This window comes from Diabrotica virgifera, chromosome 2 (genome assembly GCF_917563875.1).
Source record: "Diabrotica virgifera virgifera chromosome 2, PGI_DIABVI_V3a".
Taxonomy (NCBI): domain Eukaryota; kingdom Metazoa; phylum Arthropoda; class Insecta; order Coleoptera; family Chrysomelidae; genus Diabrotica; species Diabrotica virgifera.
The window spans coordinates 256634443-256654830 of record NC_065444.1 but is presented as its reverse complement, the minus strand read 5'-3'; the positions used below and the strand labels follow the sequence as shown (position 1 = coordinate 256654830).

General features: G+C 32.4%; 1 protein-coding gene across 1 annotated transcript in view; it reads left to right on the top strand.

Annotated features, from left to right (window-relative positions):
- The window catches only part of LOC114336012 (glycosyltransferase 25 family member), a 75179-nt gene that overhangs the window by 40199 nt on the left and 14592 nt on the right, over positions 1-20388 (top strand). The window contains exons 6-7 of the mRNA XM_050643156.1: positions 1166-1223; positions 5015-5139. Coding sequence (XP_050499113.1) covers positions 1166-1223; positions 5015-5139 — 183 coding nt within the window. The remainder of the gene's footprint in view (positions 1-1165; positions 1224-5014; positions 5140-20388) is intronic.

Genomic DNA, 20388 nt, shown 5'->3' with positions numbered 1-20388 from the left:
AAACCAACTTAGTAATATCTATCCAAGTGCTATTCCGTCAGTGTCTACCTCAAGAGCCTCCAAAAATCACTTGCACACAACTAAATATTTCTAATCACGGTGAACAACCTTTGTGACAACCTTTCTGAATTTGGTCGAACCATATGGTTGGTGACCGTTCTCTTGGATTTCTCCCCGGAGCATTTCCAAAAACAATTAATCTCCCTAATCTTATCTAAATCGTACCCTAAATTATCGTCACCTCTGCGAATTACGTGACCAAATAACTGTAGAATTGATTTCAAATATGTAGATAGCCTAACGTCAAATTGGTTAGGAATAGAAACGTTTGTCCAATGAGCTATCCAATGTATGTGCAGTATTGATCTCTAATACTGCGCATCAATTTCTTTGTCGTTCTTGTGCGTGAAGGGTCCAAGGTTTCTGTTCTTTAAAGAAATATTGAGAATACAAGTGAATTCACCAGTCTCATCTTGATTTTTTTAGATCTGTCTTTCCAAACTTTAGTTAGGTGACTCATAGCAGTATTGTCATACCAATGCGTTTCCTAGCTTGTGCTTGTAGTTACCATCGTTAATTATACTAGATTCGAGATAGTTGAAGGTATTGCTGCCACTCTCTGGTATTGCTGCAAGTGGTTACTCAGCTGAATAGTTTTGAATCTATCTTTTATTATTATTTTAATATTATTATTAATTTTAAGACCAACTTTAACGCTTTCCCACTCAACTCTTCGCAGGAGAGCATTTCTTGTTAAATTGCTGCTGTAAGTGCCATCAGAAAATCTTAAATTAGAAACTTTTCTACCAACCACCATTATCGACCCATGTTTCTAAAGCCATTCTCATGACATGTTCACCATAAATATTGAATAAGTCAGGTGACAAAACGCATCCGTGTTTAACTCCTCTCTTTGCTCTGAATTGACTTAAGATGCAATAGGCATTGGACTGATACAGATTCTTAACCATTTTTTAAGTTTTACCAGATGTATTGGTGCACCCATCTCTATAAAAATAAACCAAGGATTTATCCAATTTATACAATCGAATGCCTTCTAGTAGTTAACAAAGCAGGTTGTCATAGGTGCTTATTATTTTAGTAGTATGTATATTGCTGACGTTTAAAATATTTGAAATTTCCTTAGAATTCTTATATATTTTAGGCCAATGAAATTAGGTGAAATTGGGTGCTTCATGAGCCATCTTAATATCTGGAAAGAGGTAAGTGTAGTAGTTTATAGATAAACCTCACTAAATATTAATTAATTGATATATCTAAAATAAAAATCGCCGTAAATCTATACTCGTTCAAACGGGTTAAAAAACTAAAACAACAAGCACCCAAAATAAAATGTGACAATAACTTTTGAAATGAAGCTTCTATGAAGTACTGGCAATGAAGTATGAAATGAAGTACTGGCGTTGTATTAATTTTTCTCTATAGTAAAATGCTGAGGTGATCGTGACGAAAGTAGCGTCACGAAAGAGTTGGAAGACTCAATTTACGCGACTATGGGAGTCTGTTATAATATACAGATAAACTTTTTCAATTTTATTAAAATCAATCACAAGGATATTAATTAACAGCGATTGTACTTCCGATTGTACAGAAAATTGGTAAAAGAAATAAATAAAGTCATAAATAAAATTATAAAATAAAAAAATAATAAAATTTCTTTATTCAATTTTAAAAATGTTGTTTAAAATATAGAAATACAGAAAACATAATATGAAGATTAGCGCTAGTCTATAATAGTTGCGTCTGCGGGTACCTGTCGGCGACTAGTCGGTGACAATTCCTAACCTCACCTAATATAAATAATACCGAAATTTTCGATTTTCTAAATCTGACTGAATTGAAAATTTAGCTAACTCCCATCTTAAAGTTCAGGAAAAGACTCACCCATCCATATGTCAAACATCCATTTTGGTCCAAGGTTGTAGACTTTACGGCCCTTCCTATTTAGGGTCTGTTTTTCGTTCTCCTCCCCAAAACTCCCAACAGTTTCTAAAATTAAGTCCAACCTTTGCGGCCTCTGATAGTACTGATCATTACCTTTCCAACGCATGTCTAATTTTGACAATCGGTTATGCCATTCAAAAGTTATCGAGCTCAGAAATATGACTCAATTTCTATTTAAAAAAGGGAAAATGTTTGTGGATATCTAGTATGTATGTATGTATGTATGTATGTGTGTGGAAAAGTTAAACCAATCTGAATTTTTTTTCTGTGTTTGACGAGAAGGTCACGGTATAGTTTGTGACTTTTGACCACCCATAAGCCAGCTATAGTACTGGTAGGTGCAAAACGTCATATTTTTTGAGGGTATATATCTTCGGTTCAAAGAGAGACAGGAGAACCGCAAATACACCAAATCAATAGTCTAGAGTTAATCTTTCAAATGTTTAAGCCGTCAGGATCAGACATACACACGGCTCAGTATAGCCGAAAAACTGAAAAACTAAACTTTGAAAATTTTGGTTTTTCGACAATTACTCAAAATTTCAACCTACGAATTGCGTCAATAACTGAGCGTTCGTAGAAGGACTCTAGACGAATCTAACGGTGTATACCTTATATCCGGGAAAATTCGAATTTTTAAGTTATAGGCTGCATAAGTATGATCAAATATTTTTCTTATGGGAAAAACGGTTTTTCAAGCTCAATAATTCCTGTAATACCTTCAGTTATCATATTTGACCTTAAATGCATTAGATACTACTTGTCAATACGTTTCAAACTCATGTTTAGTGATCACAATCGATTAAGCCGTTTAGAAGTTATTAAGCTACAAAAGTATAATCCAATTGACCATTATTCCCGAAATGGTTTATGTAGTTGTAAGGGTTACGACGCTAAATTTGATCTGGCAACGGGCAATCCGAGTTCATTTACCGGCCATCCCAATTTTTTTTTAATCTATCTCGAATAGAAAAAAATCTAGTGTACATTAGGGATGGCGGTTTTTGACAAAACACCGGTTTTCGGTTATACCGGTTTTTTTTTGCATACGGTTTAACCTGGCGGTTATAACCGGCCAAAAAAAAACGGTTTTTGGAAAAACCGGTTTTCGGTTTTTTTAATCCAATAGGTTACAAAGTTACATTTACAATACACTTTAGTTTGCGATACTCCATTCGACTCGATATCAGTATGATCCAAAATTAGTACTATCGAAAAAACATAATGTATTAGTTTTAACACGTTTGTATATTTGTAGAATAGGTACATTTAAACTCATTTAATACTTCCTGTATGAGTGTATCGTTTTGAAAACGTAACGAAATTCTTGAAAATTCGTATTCGTAATCAGTAATTCGATATTCATACTCAGAGCATTATTTTTGGTAATCAGATAAAGTCATTCACCCACTTTCAATGTCAAGAGTTAAGTGTGAAAAATAGATGATGTTTGCGTCTAATTTAACCAGATCACTTCTTATGTAAATATTATGATTACAAATACCTTTTCAAGGAAATATTATAATAAAACTTAATAATTGTTTCTGGCTGATGTGAGATTGCACTTTCAGTTTGCTTCTGTATTTTATAAAATAAAATAAAATTTGAATTATGTTTTTGTTACCTAATTATGTTTGAAATAATACCTAACCTAATCCTAATCACCGTAAAAACCTAATAACCGGTTATTACTTTAAAAAGAAAAAACCGGTTATAACCGGGACAAAAAACAACAGGTAAAACCGGTTATTGCGAAGTAAAAAAACCGGTTTTAGATTTAAACCGGTAGGTTTTTCCCATCCCTAGTGTACATTCGATGGACACTAGATCATTTGGGAGATAATGCGACAAAGGCGACCCTTTATAAAGCTTAACGTGTAATCGAGAAACATTGCATTCAACTTCATACATTTAATTTATAAATAACCTTGAAAAACTCCTAATACCAGAATAAAAAAACGCTAAACGCCGTAAAAATTAGTGGCGCATACAATATTCCAGCTACAAAAGATCTGATATGAATAATACGTGGCTCGAAAATGTATTTTCATTTTGATGCAAAATAAAATTCTGGTTTTATTTAAAAATATTTTTCCATAATATGTATTTGCTAAATTTGAAGTAAACGCGTCAAAAAATAGTTTCAAAATTCAAACTGTATCAAACAGTATTACTCTTTTGTGGCGCGTTTTACTTCAAATTGAGTAAATATTATGGAAAAATCTTTTTAAATAAAACTAGAATTTTATTTTGCATCAAAATGAAAATACATTTTCGCGCCACGTAATATTCATATCAGATCTTTTGTGGCTGGAATATTGTATGCGCCACTCATTTTTACGGCGTTTAGCGGTTTTTTATTTTTGTAGATAAATGTACAAGGTATATTTACTTTTAAACTTTTAATTAACCTTCATCTTCTTTAAGTTTTATCTTCTATCGAAGGTTGGAAATCATCATAGCAATGCACTACTGTATTCGAACCATTCCCGTAAGTTCTGAAGCCAGGATATTCTTCGTCTTCCCACATTTCGCTTTCCTCAGATTTTGCCTTGCATTATAAGTTGTAATGAGTATTTTTGCCCTCTCATCACATGTCCCAAGTACTCAAGTTTTCGTCTTTTGATAGTTAGTATTATTTTCGGTTGATTTCCTATCCTTCTAGTTACTTCCACGTTCGACATTCTTTGAATCCATGATATTCGTAGGATTCTTCTGTAACACCAAAATTCAAAGGCGGCCAATTTATTCAAATGAACTTGTTTCAATGTCCACGCTTCCAAGCCATAAAGAAGAGTAGAGAGTTATAATTAATAAGAATAACTAATTATTAAATTATACTAGGTAATTATACCTTGTATATTTATCTATTAACGGTATTATTTATATTAGGTGAGGTTAGAAATTTTCAACGACTAGTCGCCGACAAGTACCCACGAACGCAACTAATATTGCCTACTGTGCCACTTTTTTGTTACATTAACCATTTTTAACTAGCATTTCTAATGTTACAGTGTCTGCAGTTTCATCAATATTTACTGCTTTTTAGATCGTAGAAGAACGTTATGGTACAACATTGGTTTTGGAGGATGACATAAGGTTTGAACCATTTTTCAGGCATAAAGTACAAAATTTAATGGCTGAAGTTCGACGGATACCAAACTGGGATTTAGTGTAAGTAAAATATATTTAGGTCAAAACCTACCATCATCATCATCATCATCATCAACATCATCATCATCAACAGCTATCCCATCTATCGTCAGATGTAAAGCTCCCTAGGTGTGTTCTGTTCGTTGTTTTTGCCTCCATTTTTGACAAGTCATTCGCTTGATGTCATCAGTCCATCTGGTTTGAAGTCTGCCTCTACTTCTCTTAGTTACTCTTGGTCGCCATTCAACAATTCGCTTCGTCCGACGGTTGTCTTCCATTCTTCATATGCGTCCTGTTCAGTTCTGTTTTAACTTGGCAATCTTTTGGATTACATCTGTTACTTTGTTGTTAAAAGCCCATGTTTCAGTTCCATATGTCAGAACCGGTAATACGTACTGATCCAAAGTTTTTGGCCAAAGTTTGAAGTTCTTTAAGCACGATTAGAAGTAAATGTAAATGTGCGCGAATTCATCAAGCATTGTTAGTGCTACGCGCAGATACGTTATACGTTCGCTCTGATTTGGCATTCCCGTTACATGTCCCATACATGTCAAAAATTATTCAATATGGTGGCTGTGGTTAAAGAATGTGTTGTTGTCATTTTTATTTAAAGTTATGGTTGTTAAGTTGTGTTTTAAAAGTTGTGAGAACATAGACAAAACTGAGTTTATAGTTATATATATATATATATATATATATATATATATATATATATATATATATATATATATATATATAAAACAAGGTTGAAATATTGGGGTAGCAGCAATCTCAAAGAAAACTCTTTATAATAATTCCAAGCTTTCGATAATGTTTATTATCATCTTCAGGAAACTACAAATATAAATATACAGTATTTAACAATTAGTCTAACTAAAATCAATAAAAATTGTTATCTTTGTGCCATCAAAAATCCAAAACACCATAGTTTTCTCTCACTAAACTAGGTGTCTAGGATCCCTATGGTGGTGTTTTATTAATCCCAAAACTATGGTGTTTTGGATTTTTGATGGCACAAAGATAACAATTTTTATTGATTTTAGTTAGACTAATTGTTAAATACTGTATATTTATATTTGTAGTTTCCTGAAGATGATAATAAACATTATCGAAAGCTTGGAATTATTATAAAGAGTTTTCTTTGAGATTGCTGCTACCCCAATATTTCAACCTTGTTTCCTAACTGTTCAGCAAAGATTATATACCTGTTATATATATATATATATATATATATATATATATATATATATATATATATATATATATATATATATATATATATACATCCCGCTATTAAATTGGCATCTTTTCACGTTGCAGTCATTTGGCATCACCTAGAAATGCTATCATTTTCTAGGTATAATCCGTGAATGTTCGCTTAGTACACTTCTTTAAGCTTGGCACCGTTGTCGGATTTTCAGTAATCCGATTTATTTATATATTTTATTCCTTACACTATAACGACAATTTGACCCCCGTAGGTCAAAAACATTGCTTAAACATCACTTTGGCAACAACAGGATGTTGCCAAGATATACATTTTTACGGAAAAGACAGTACCTAGTTAGATACATAATATCGATCGCGTCACGTTACAAGTCTTCCACTCGCACTCAGGTAAAAACCAGTTGTAGGCTCTTTTGTCTGAACGGGTGCCTGAATGAGTTTAATAATTCACTTTTATTGTGTATTTTGTTTCGTTTAGTTGAAATATCAGATTTTGTTTGTAACGAATTTCATAATAGATATTTAAATTATTTTTTTGTTAACAAAAACAAATTTTAAAGTTTGACATTTGAAAAATTAATTTTATATTGCCATTTTCATGACATGGTCAATGGTTAATTGCATTTATAATAATTTAATGGGTCATTGCGAAACAATATACAGTGCGTCCATAAAGTAACGCATAAATTCATTATTTCACAAACCGGACACTTTCAGGAAAAATACCGAAACAGGTCGATTTTTATTTTTAAATTACAATTTATTGGCATACATATCATACTAGTGACGTCATCCATCTGGGCGTGATGACGTAATCGTTGATTTTTTTAAATAAGAATAAAGGGCATGTAATAGCTCATTTGAAAGGGTATGTAATTCTCTATTCAATAATATAATTGTTAATATAATTATTTATACAGGGTGTCCAAAAAATGTTATTTAAATTAAATTAATTGGTATAAAAAGATGAATGTATGTAATTTGTTTAATTCTAAATATATTTTATTGGTGCCAGCAAACATAAAAATGTTTTATTTAAAACCTAAATATTGATTTTCGCTTAAGCGTAATCTTAAACTTCCAAGAGGCAGGTGGATGGCAGCTCTAACATTTAATTTTCTGACAAAAGTAAAACGAATTTTGAATTAAATAAGTTACATACATTTTTCTTTTTGTCTCAATTAATTTAATTAAAGAATTCTTTTTGGACACCCTGTATATATAATTATGTTATTGTTTGTATTAGTAAATAGAGAATTAAATACCCTTTCAAATGAGCTATCACATGACCCCTATTCTCATTTAAAAAATTCATCGATTACGTTATCAAGCCCAGATGGATGACATCACTAGTATGATATGTAATATGCCAAAAAATTGTAATTTAAAAATAAAAATCGACCTGTTTCGAAAATTTTCCTTAAAGTCGCCGGTTTACGAAATAATGAAATTATGCGTTACTTTATGGAAGCACTGTATGTTACAATGTGTAAATTTTTCAGGAAACGTAAAAATCTTTCCATTAGTAGTTAGAGATTCTGATAGTAATACTATATTTTATATAAGTATTATGGGTTATAAATGCATCTATTAGGTCTGGATCCCGCGTATGAAAAAAAAGTTGATTAATAGCAAGCTGAAAATTTGTTAATAGCTTAAGGGTGTTTAGTCGGATAAACTTTTATATATGGGAACACTGGAACAGGGGCAGTTTTAATTGTGAAACAGGTTGAAAATTTGGAACGGTCACACCACGAAAACGGCACATTTATTTTGTCCGACATAACAGACTTAAACTCTCCGAATAGAGATTAAACTCTCATGCAAAAATTAGACTGCTATTTATCACCTGTCATAATTCCTGTCATTTGACATATTCTACATGCTCTACTCATTAAAAGGCCCATTTGGTGATAAATAGCAGTCTAATTTTTGCATGAGAGTTTAATCTCTGTTCGAAGAGTTTAAGTCTGTTCTGTCGGACAAAATACATGTGCCGTTTTCGTGGTGTGACCGTTTCAAATTTTTAACCTGTTCCAAAATTAAAACTGCCCCTGTTCCAGTGTTCCCATATATCAAAGTTTATCCGACTAGACACCCTTAAGCTATTAACAAATTTTCAGCTTGCTATTAATCAACTTTTTTTTCATACGCGGGATCCAGACCTATATCTGAAAGACCAAAAAAGTTTAAATGTTGCTTATTTTTTTGATATTATGTTTTAAAGTTTGTGGACTTATGTTGTTTTCGAAATGAAACCATAATTGGTAAAGTTTTTTCTTTATTCTCAACAAGAAACAGTCATAATACGGACAACGCACACATCTTATGGAAAATATAATGTCACTCAAATTCAATAAAATTTATACGAATAGATCCGTTTTAATTTACCGATCAAATCTTATCATTGCGCCAACTCTTAATTATGATTAATTACGGCGCAAATTGCAATTAAAGTTTATCGAAATCACATTTTTGGAGTCCATAAAGTGTTAAAAGTGTTAAAGTTACAATCATTATTGCTCCGAGTGCTATTCATAAGAGCTTAAATCCCGCTGGGCCTAAGCGGATTAGTGAAATTAATCCGCTGATTTATGGAGTACCGAAAATCTGGGTAGTTTAAAATATTTTTTCTCTCTCTAACTTATGTACCTACCCATTTGATTTCAGATTTATTTGTATCAATTTCTGCTCTTATTTTTGAAAATAGAGAGTTGGCGCAATGATAAGATTTGATCGGTAAATTAAAACGGATCTATTCGTATAAATTTTATTGAATTTGAGTGACATTATATTTTCCATAAGATGTGTGCGTTGTTTTCGAAATGAAACCATAATTGGTGAAGTTTTTTCTTTATTCTCAACAAGAAACAGTCATAATACGTAGAAATTTATACTAAATTTAAAATCCAGATTCAGTAGAAATAAACAAACCAAGACACGTTAAATGCTACTAGGAGCACTCCCGAATCATAATTATTTACAATGTATTGTTATATTTCTATTTGATATGAAAATTAAATTTTGATGGTTGTAAACAGGATTCAATTTAATATAAAATATTTTCAATTTTCTCAACCACGGGCATATAAATTTAGAACACCCTGTATACAACAAATTGTTATATTTAATTTTAAGAAGTGATTAGACGGAACTCGGGACAGTGCGCTTAAAATAAACAAAGTGAATGACGCGTACCATTATCGTTCTTCTCGGAAGGTCGATCATTAGCCTATGCTAAATAAAACTCAGTGAAATAGATGATAGTTCATTATAGTTTTTCGCGGAAGGTTTCGATCATTAGCCTATGCTAAATAAGACTCATTTGAAAGAGAGAATAGGTCATTAAAATTTGTAAATAGTAGAAAGTGATTTTAGAATGGGAATTAAATATTTTCTTTTGAAATCCATTAAGCATATTTAGAAAGATTAAAAATTGGTTTTTGAGGAATACTGAGAATGAGAGTTGGTGGTGGAAGGTTGATTTGTGAATCTGGAAGGGATATTGAGAAAGTAGGTGAATGAATGACAAAGTGGGATCAGAATGTTTTGAGCTGTCGAGAAGTGAAGTCGAGTAGTAGACGGTAGTGTTCGAGGAGTGAGAAAGCCGGTAGTTCCGTGAGTGTGGAGTATCTATCGTGGAACGAGAAGTAGGCCAGGTCGAGAGTAAAAGAACCTCCTTGAGCCCAGAGTGTCCCGGTAGCTGATAGCAGTTTGGAAAAAGGTAGAACACAGCATCACGACAAAAGCAGGAACGAGAGCTATTCGAGCTAGTTTTTCAAAGGAGAACATCACTGGAAGCCAGGACGAGGTTTGATCGCAGCCAAGGATAGCAGGAAAGGGTTTTGTGTGAGGACATTTTCAGTTCACCAGGAAAAGGTCAGTCTCATTTGTTTGGACATGAATGTATGGGTTTTTCGTATTAAATTCCACATAAAAAATTGAATAACATAATCAATAATATCAGAAAAGCTTCATCAAACTTAAATAGAGTTGTCCCTAATAACTCCTAATAGTTAAATGTTAATAAAAACTTTCAATAGAAAACCAAAAGGAAATAAAATTCCCAGTTGTAAATGTTATGTTTAAGAATAATAAGAAATAGCAAATATTAAGCATTGATTGCCTTTTGAATAAAATAAAAAATATTTTGATTATAATTGTAACCCATATTTGTATTTTTTTTTACTCTTTTCTTTTCTATCCCGATTAGGAACCATTAAGAAATATTCAGAAGCCACGAAAGTAAGTAATTAATTTATAATTCGCCCTGAGATTGAAAACATATTGATATGTGATCTGGTTAATTAATTAGATTAGTATTAATACATTGATTAAATTAAGTGACATATAAGAATATTATCTCATATCAATAATCAAGATCACATCAGTATATACATTGTAAATTCCAAGTCATGATTTCCAAAGTTTACACATTGTAAATTATGATTCGGGAGTGCTCCTAGTATCATTTAACGTGTCTTGGTTTGTTTATTTCTACTGCATCTTTACTGTTTCTGTTAACTAATCTAAACGTAGAGATATTTTTTGAGATTCTTTAACTCTTTCAATGCTGGGGTTTGTCACATCCCACCTGTCTGTTAGTGGCAAAAAAGTTCACCTGTCGGATGCCGGGTTAAAACATGACAAATTAGATGTGGAATGAAAGCTTATAACCCAAAGATGGTACTAAAGGTGAGAAATTTGGCCTCCGACTTCAGGATAAAGAGTTGCAACCCGAAGTATTGTTCTAAATTCGCAGAAATAGTACAAACTATGTATTACTCGACGCGCCTTAGAAAGACGAGAACAAATATTTATGCCTGTCCGGTTTTATGCCTGTCTGTCCGTCCGTCTGTCAGATATAATCACAGAGGTTGAATGAAAGATTATAACCCATAGATGGTACTAGCGATTAGAAATTTGACGCGCATTAGAAAAATGAGAACAAAGAAATACTTTTTTTAGTTTTACACCACTTCCGGTTAAAATGGTGTACCCGGAAGTGACACACATAGTCACAGAAAAATATACTTGATCAATTTACGTGTATTAAGAGGTCGAAACCGAATTTTTTTAATTCTGGTTTTGATGTCATATGCGGTTAAAAAATTGTCTGGAAGTGGAAGAAACCAGTTTAATAGTTGTCCCCTTCGAGTAGCGAAAAATAAACAATACTTTGTAAAAACATTCAACATTGGTTAATATTCCGCTGTTTTCATATTATTTATTGACCTAAGTTTTTGTAAAATGCACTAGTCTTTTTTAAAGATATCATTGGACAATTTACTCACTGTTTTTGGATTTTACAAAATCGCTTGGATTGGCATGAAATTTGACATAAGCATAGCTAACATGTCAAAGAAAAAAGTGATATTGTGCCAGTGTGTGCTTTTTTCTGGGGATGAGTACCACCCCCTTCTCGAGTGTGAAAAAATATAGGTAAAAATATGTCCGTAAGTGGATAAACTAATTAAATTCCTTGTATTTTTTGTTTTTAGATGGTTTTTCGTAAATAAATCAAAAAGTAAGTATTTGATCGAAAAAACTATTCTTAGCAAATATAAAGCTTATAAAACAGTAAAAAAAATTATGTATGTATGAAGTCTGGACACACAATAAAAACAGAGTTGGAGCTGAACAACAGTTGGTTCTTATTCGTCGAATTCCAAATCGACTAGTTCAACGTAAAATATCCAAAAAATAACGCACTTTTCGGGGAAAACTCGCCACAAATTTTTTAAAGTGTTTAAAAAAGTTTTATTTTTGTTATTTAAAAAGTATCTATTCTATCACCATCAGCATCAAAAGTAAGTTACGCTTTAAATAAAATATGTCCCTTTTTTTGCTAAAAGAAATCGTGAAAATCACCACCTAATTAGCATTCCATATGAAATTAATAGTTACCGCCCTAGTTAATTTACTTATATTATACTGTTTATATGATCTATAAGATTTATTGGCAAGAAATGCTTATTAAAAAAAATTGGTTTTAAAATAAAAAAATTTTAATTTTGAAAAAAAAAATGCCTTGGTTTAAAATAACTTAAACATTAGTGATACTAAATATCTCAAAGAGTAAAAAATGTACATATCACATAAACAATACATAAGTAAATTAGGCGGTGATTTTTACATTTTTTTAACAAAAAAGAGACTTCATTTTGATGCTAACTAACTTTTGATGCTAGAAACGTTTATAAAAATACAAATAAAACTTTTTAGACATTTTATAACAGTTGTAAGTCGGGTTTTTCCCGAAAAGTGCTTCGTTTTATGGTTATTTCATGTTAAAATATTCGATTTGTATTTTGACGAAGTAGAACCTGCTTTTCATTAAGGTGATACAGTAGCGATCAACAGGTAGCCAAAACGCGTTCCAAGATTGCGGCTGTAATTTTGAATATTTTTTCGAGATATTTGGCACACGTATTCGTAATATAATAAAGAATGGCGGTACAGAGCCGAATTTGAAAAATATATTAATATGTGGAAATTACTCTGTAATTAAATATAATATTAAAAAACGAGCCTGTACCGCCATTAAGAAGAACAAAAAAATACACTTTCTTCAAATAAACTTTTTATCCGATGCCTAGATTTTGTGTCATTTTGGAACTACTAATGAAATACAAAATTTTAGTAGTTCCAAAATGACACAAAATCTAGGCATCGGATAAAAAAGTTCATTTGAAGAAAGTGTATTTTTTTGTTCTTCTTAATGGCGGTACAGGCTCGTTTTTTAAATATTGTATTTAATTACAGAGTAATTTCCACATATTCATATATTTTTCAAATTGGGCTCTGTACCGCCATTCTTTATTATATTACGAATACGTGTGCCAAATATCTCGAAAAAATATTCAAAATTACAGCCGCAATCTTGGAACGCGTTTTCGCTACCTGTTGATCGCTACTGTTTCCTCTTAACTACAACTCTACTTTTACAGGGTCTACAGACTTCATACATACACCATTGTTTTCACTTTTTTATACGCTATATTTTTGCTAAGAATATTTTTCGTTAAAATACTTTTTGAGTTTTTTTCTAAAACCGTCTAAAAACGTGACTTTTTTGTTGAAAAACGAACATAATATATTCACTTGCAAATAACTCAAACAGTATGTTAAGAAAAAATCTATAGAACAAAAACTAGCTTAGAATTACTCAGTTTATCCACTTTAGGACTTATTTTGAATGTATGTCTTTTCACATTATAAAAGTGGTTGTACTAACTCCCAAGGCAAAAGCACACGTCGGCACAATATCACTTTTTCTTTGACCTGTCAGCTATGTGCATACCCAATTTCATGTCAATCCAAGCGGTTGTTTAAAATTCGGAGGTTTTGCAATATTTACCGTGAGTGGATGGACTACAGATATATGTATATTAGATAAAAATTATAGTCTCAGCGAATCTTTGAAATATCTCCATTCCTTTGAAATGTTACATTTTTTAAGCCTTGAGGGAGTAGGCGCAAAATTATGACCAATGCTATTTAAATGCATTCAGTTTATTCGAATCCTGAGAAAACTAATAAGAATTTTGGAAAAATTTAAACGCAGAATGAAAGATTACATTATAACCGAGGGCGAAACTCTCTAAAAACTTTTATGTTTATATTGATAAGTGAAAGGGTGAAAAAAAAAAGAAAATTTAGTGTGATTTTTTATTTCAAATATTTAATTCAAAAGAAATTTTTGTTTATTCTATTCTTTTTGACATGAGGCTGTATTTGATTTCTCTATGTCATTGTATGCTATTGGTTAGTTCCTATCATTTCAGCCGACGTACGTCACGATTGGATCAATAGGGCCGAACATACATAACTAAGGCCCTTTTGGCATGATGCTGTATTATTTTGAAGTCGATACAGCCTGAATATTTTTTTTTTATTTTTTTACGTTCTATGTGATTAAAAAAATTAAGAATCACCGCAATTTTAGCCCACCACCCCCTTCCCCTTTCCCCACATCAAAAAATGTCAATTTTTCGATTTTATTTTTTTTTTAAGTTGGTTTGCAATTAAATTATAAATTACAAAAAATTCACACGCACAGCTGAGGCTTTTACAAAACATATATTTTTATGGACCCGAAGGTCGAGTGTACATAACCTCAATGTTTTTTGTTTTTTTAATAGGTACGTATAACTTTTTTTGGCGATGGCTGCATGTCTAATTTTTTTGCGTTTTGTGAATTTTATCAAAATCTGTATTTCTGACTTTTTTCAGATTTATTCGTAAGGTGCGCCATCTTCAAAAATCCGGAAAACTGGTTTTTTTCGGTAGTTTTTTGGGATTTTCTCCATTTTATATACTTCAAAATAGACTAACTCAAGGTTTTTTATAGGTTACGTATATATAATTTGAAATAACTGAGTTTTTAGGGATATTCAAAAATTGTGTAAAACACCTAAACCCCCCAAAAACTATGTTTTTTCAAATTCTTAAAAGTTTCTTAATTCTTTCGTACCCCATGAAGTTAAATTACAAAGCCATTAAAATATAACTAGAGGTGATTCATACCTACTTACCATCTCAATTGAATGCAATCATCGGCAAAGCCATCTTTTAGTGTCATTGTGTCATCCCCAAAAATCTACCTGGGTCTTAAAATGCAGGTATGCATACTTGTTCCGTTATAACTCTTATCTTTTAAAATTTTGTAGTAAAAGCATTTCTATAGCTATAGTGAGTTTATTGCCCTACCTCTTTATGTGGCTTAATGATTTGGATTGTAAACACAGATAAGAAAGGGTGTGATAGACTAGAGAAATTAGCAAATAAATGGCCTCTTTCGTGACATCCGTTGATACAGGTATCTAAGAACTGCTTATGGCATTAGGGTAAATTTAGTTACAACAGTATCCAATATAAAAATTATGCAAAAAATCAAACGTACTTTTTAACTTATAAACAATATATAAACAATTAAAGATCGCTATTTGATTGTAAATATTAAAGGTGGAGACCGGTATGCTGTATGGAAAGGTGATACAATTTTACTGAAGAGCATAGAAAATTCTTTAAAATGAGTGTTTGGAAAGTTCTTTTTGTTAATTTGTTGCTTAGTTATTGGGAAAATAGCTTCAAAAGTCGATTTTTTGAAAATAATTAATAACTTTTCTAAAAATACACTAAAAGCTTTATTTTCGCGTAAGTAAAGGAACAATATTAGAAGTATTCAGCCGTTAAAATTTCAAGAAGTTTTACCTAATAGTTATTGCAAAATTGAAATTGTTTATCCCAAAAAGCTTCTATCTACAGCGTTATTATGCATAAACTATTAGGTCAACATAAATTCTAAAGACATCAAACCAAAGAGAAAGGTTCAATTTATCAAATTAGATCAAGTCTTGAATAAAAAGTTTATAATAAATATTATAAATAATTATAAAATAATTTTGAAAAAGTAGTGTTATTTTAAGCTTATTCGCGAACTCAAGCGAGGGTGCTGCCGCTTATTTTGAACTAGAGGAATTGGGATGAAGATTTAAACAAAACATCCGTTAACCTATATATCAATGTCGATTGAATGCTTGTCTGGTGTGTTCATTTAATGAATGATTTATTTATATTAATTAATTACATCAATAAAAATATTAATTATATCAAAATGCATTATCCCAATTACATCGGCCATTTTCATGCAACTGCACTGCCACCTATAGTCGATTGAGTTCGCGAATAAACAATTAAAATAACAACCGCATTAACATGTGGGAATTAACTAATTTTGATGGGAAATAAGCCACAATTTTACTAAAAAAAATGGTTTTATTTTGACAACGACACCCGATTTGAGCGTCGAAACGTTAATAAAATCAGTTTTTTTAGTAAAATTGTGGCTTATTTCCCATCAAAACTAGTTAATTCCAAAAATGCCACAAGAAAATAGCTTCAGAACAACAACACGTAGGAAGTTAATTTTTTTTATTCGACATGTTGGTATTCTTATAGAAACTGAAACAAAAATTTAATGCCCTACAACCCTTAAAACCCGAGTTAACCACTTTTTTCAAAAATTCACCGGGGCTTTGTTTATAAATATTAGAAAATTTGAAAAGCAACATTTAAACGAATGAAAGAGCATGTTTATACAAAAAAAATTAAAACGATTCTTTTAAAAACGAGCCGTCCATGATGCGCCAAAAGTGAAGAGTTTAAAAGTAAAGCGATTCTTACCCTCTTGATTTTATTATCAAAAACTTAATTCACAACTACACATTTATAAAAGGCGCAATACCTCCGGTAAGATTTAGGTACAAAATTAACAAAACCCAAAAAAATATATATAATACAATATTCCAGTTACCCGTCGTTTGTCACCATTAATCCCTTTATCCTAAAGATAAATAACAGTTTGTCGACGAAAATTCCATTCGATCAAATGTTCGTCGATGAATTGTCCATTCGATGAATTGTGCATTCGACCAACTGTTTGTCGACCAACTGTTGTCGACCAATTTTCCGTCGACGAAGTGTTCTCGACCAGCTTTCCGACACCGGATTTGGGTGTCATTGTATTCTGTTGGTTAATTCCTACCATTTTAGCCACCGTACGTCATGATTGGAAAAATAGCAGCGAATATACGTAACTAAGGCCCTTTCAATATTTTACTGTAATTGATTTTTCTGTGTCATTGTATTCTGTTGACTGATTCCTATCATTTGAGCCGCCGTACGACACGTTTGGACCAATGGGAGTGAAGATACGTAACTAATACCTAACAAGAGGTTTACTCAAACTTCTTTTTTGTACTTATACCACTCGGTAAAAGTACAAAAAAAAGTTTGGGTAAACTTTTGCACAACTGTGTAAATACTAACGAAAAATCTAAAATATTAAAAAAAATTAGTGGAATCCGTTAATCTGTTCTCGAAAAAATTAGCTATGAAAATGAGCATAATTTTCTATATCCCTAACTTTTGACGAGCAGTTTAGCTTAAATGGGGAAAAGCGGTAAGCTTAGACCAAACACCAGTAGGAGGCATTCAATTAATTGAGGAAAAAAATTAAATGGATAACAATATTTATTTCAGTTACACAAAAGGCATTGTCCCGCTAGAATGTTTGAAATCACAATTAATAGTCCTACAAAAAAGACAGGCGTTTAAAAGTGATAAGACCATTGAACAATAAGCCTGTGAGCTACCTTTTAAACACATTCTTAAAAATAATCCATAACACAATTAAAAAAAGGTTTGTTAAGAAATTCTTTTATAGACTTCAGAAATTCAACAACTTCTCCTGATTATGTTTAAAAAACGTACGGAATGCACTAAATGAAAAAAAAAAAGAAAAAGATTTATCATACCGTTATACTATAATATATCCTTACGTTGAATATTTGATGCTTCCCTGTGGAGTATAAAACGGACAGTTGTGTTTTTCCCGTGATCTGCCTTGTTTAGTCTTCTTTGTCGTTTTATTCGTTAAATCCTATCCTCTTAAGTCACAGCGTCAGAAAGCAGTGGGTATATGCAGTGAACGGGAGGCCTATGTCGAACAGTGAACGTTGGGGCCCTTTCGCGTTTATCATATGTAGAGAAGTCGCTTGTCAAAAACTGGACGTATGTAATCGTATTCTATTTGTTAAATACTCTCACATAATATGTCATACCATGTGCGTTAATCCATTTTATTTCTACAATTTTAAAGTGTTATTACATGCCGTCATTTTCATTTGTCTACACCATCGTATTCTGCCAGTTAAATCCCATCGTTTCAGGCGCTGTACGTCACGATTGAACCAATAGGACCGAAGATACATAACTAAGGCCCTTTTGACCTGCTGCTTGTTTGATTTTTCTGTGTCATTGTCTTCTATGATGCCTAAGGCATATTTATGACATGTCTTATTTTTAAAGAAAACAAGTAATTGGACTTCGTAAGTCCTAGGTTTTCACCCAAAGTAATCGAAAGTAGAATTGGAAGTCGATATTTGAATTCTTCGTGTAACTTTGCGTGGATTGATATACAAATTTACTAATTTTGAGTCATTTTTACTAAACTGTTTACACAGAAATAACTCTAAAGATTCAAACCTTTCAATACGCTTCGATTTATGTGTTCGTATACTATTTCTGAGTCTATTGGGACCGTGCAAGTTCGGCAAAACGACACCTGGTTTCTACGCTCTGCAACTTTATTCGCACTTTTAATTATATTGGCCAATTATATTAGTCCTGGTTACTGGATAATTGTCAAGGCCATAATCCAAAAAAATAATAAGAAGAAAAAATAAGATTCAGGTTATGTTATTAAAACGTAAACAATTGTATGTAGTAAATAAAATTAGTTATTAAAATGCAGTACTGCAAGCAAAATACAATTAATTTAATTTGCCTTCATATAATAATTGCATATAATATCAATATTGCAGAGCAACATATAATTTTTCTTCTTCAATGACAGTAGGTATGAAATGTACGTCAATTTGACAATTTCAATGGACAATATGAATTATTTAAGAAAGTTGCAATATTTCTCCGCTATTCGCGCACGATCGTTTCTCGTATCCGTTCCAAGTACTTGCACACCGCGAATAATGGCATTTCCGGTTATAACTTTTTAAGCGGAAATTACGTAAAAACCAAAATTTTACATTTGTTCTCATCTTGCTAAGCCACGTTGAATAATATATCACTTATTCTCTTTCGGCAACTTTAAAATAGTAAATACTTACGGTTGCAACTCTAAAACCGGAACTCCGACGTCAAATTTCTCATCTTTAATAATACCATCCTTAAGTTAAAAGCTTTCATTCGACACCCGATTTGTCATTCTATCTGTATTAATAACGGAGGAGTTGTATTCGCGGATGGACAGACATACGGACAGACAGCCTAGGTAAAATTTTTCATCTTTAATACCATGCTTGAACTATAAGCTATCATTTGGCAGCTCATTTGCCATTATACCTGGTATAATGACGGAGGATTTATACTCGCGGTCGGAGGGATCGACGGACAGACAGCCTAGGTCAAATTTTTCACCTTTAGTATCATCCTTGGATTATAAGCTTTCATTTGACACCTCATTTGTCATTCTACCTGGTATATTGACGGAGGAGCTATATTCGCGGTCGGACGGACCGACGGTCAGACAGCGTAAGTCAAATTTCTCACCTTTAGTACCATCCTTGGATTATAAGCTTTCATTTGACACCTCTTTTGTCATTCTACCTGGTATAGTAGAGGAGTTATATTCGCGGTCGGACGGACCGACGGACAGACAGCCCAAGTCAAATTTCTCACCTTTAATACCATCCTTGGATTATAAGCTTTCATTTGACATCTCATTTGTCATTCTACCTGGTATAATGACGGAGGAGCTATATTCGCGGTCGGACGGACAAACGGACAGACAGCCTAAGTCAAATTTCTCACTTTTAGTACCATCCTTGGATTATAAGCTTTCTTTTGACACCTCATTTTTCATTCTACCTGGTATAATGACGGAGGAGTTATATTCGCGGTCGGACGGACCGACGTCTCACCTTTAGTACCATACTTCGATTATAAGCTTTCCTTTGACATCTCATTTGTCATTCTACCTGGTATAATGACGGAGGAGCTATATTCGGGGTCGGACTGACCGACGCGACGGACAGACAGCCTAAGTCAAATTTCTCACCTTTAGTACCATCTTTGGATTATAAGCTTTCATTTGACACCTCATTTGTCATTCTACCTGGTATATTGACGGAGGAGCTATATTCGCGGTCGGACGGACCGACGGTCAGACAGCGTAAGTCAAATTTCTCACCTTTAGTACCATCCTTGGATTATAAGCTTTCATTTGACACCTCTTTTGTCATTCTACCTGGTATAGTAGAGGAGTTATATTCGCGGTCGGACGGACCGACGGACAGACAGCCCAAGTTAAATTTCTCACCTTTAATACCATCCTTGGATTATAAGCTTTCATTTGACATCTCATTTGTCATTCTACCTGGTATAATGACGGAGGAGCTATATTCGCGGTCGGACGGACAGACGGACAGACAGCCTAAGTCAAATTTCTCACTTTTAGTA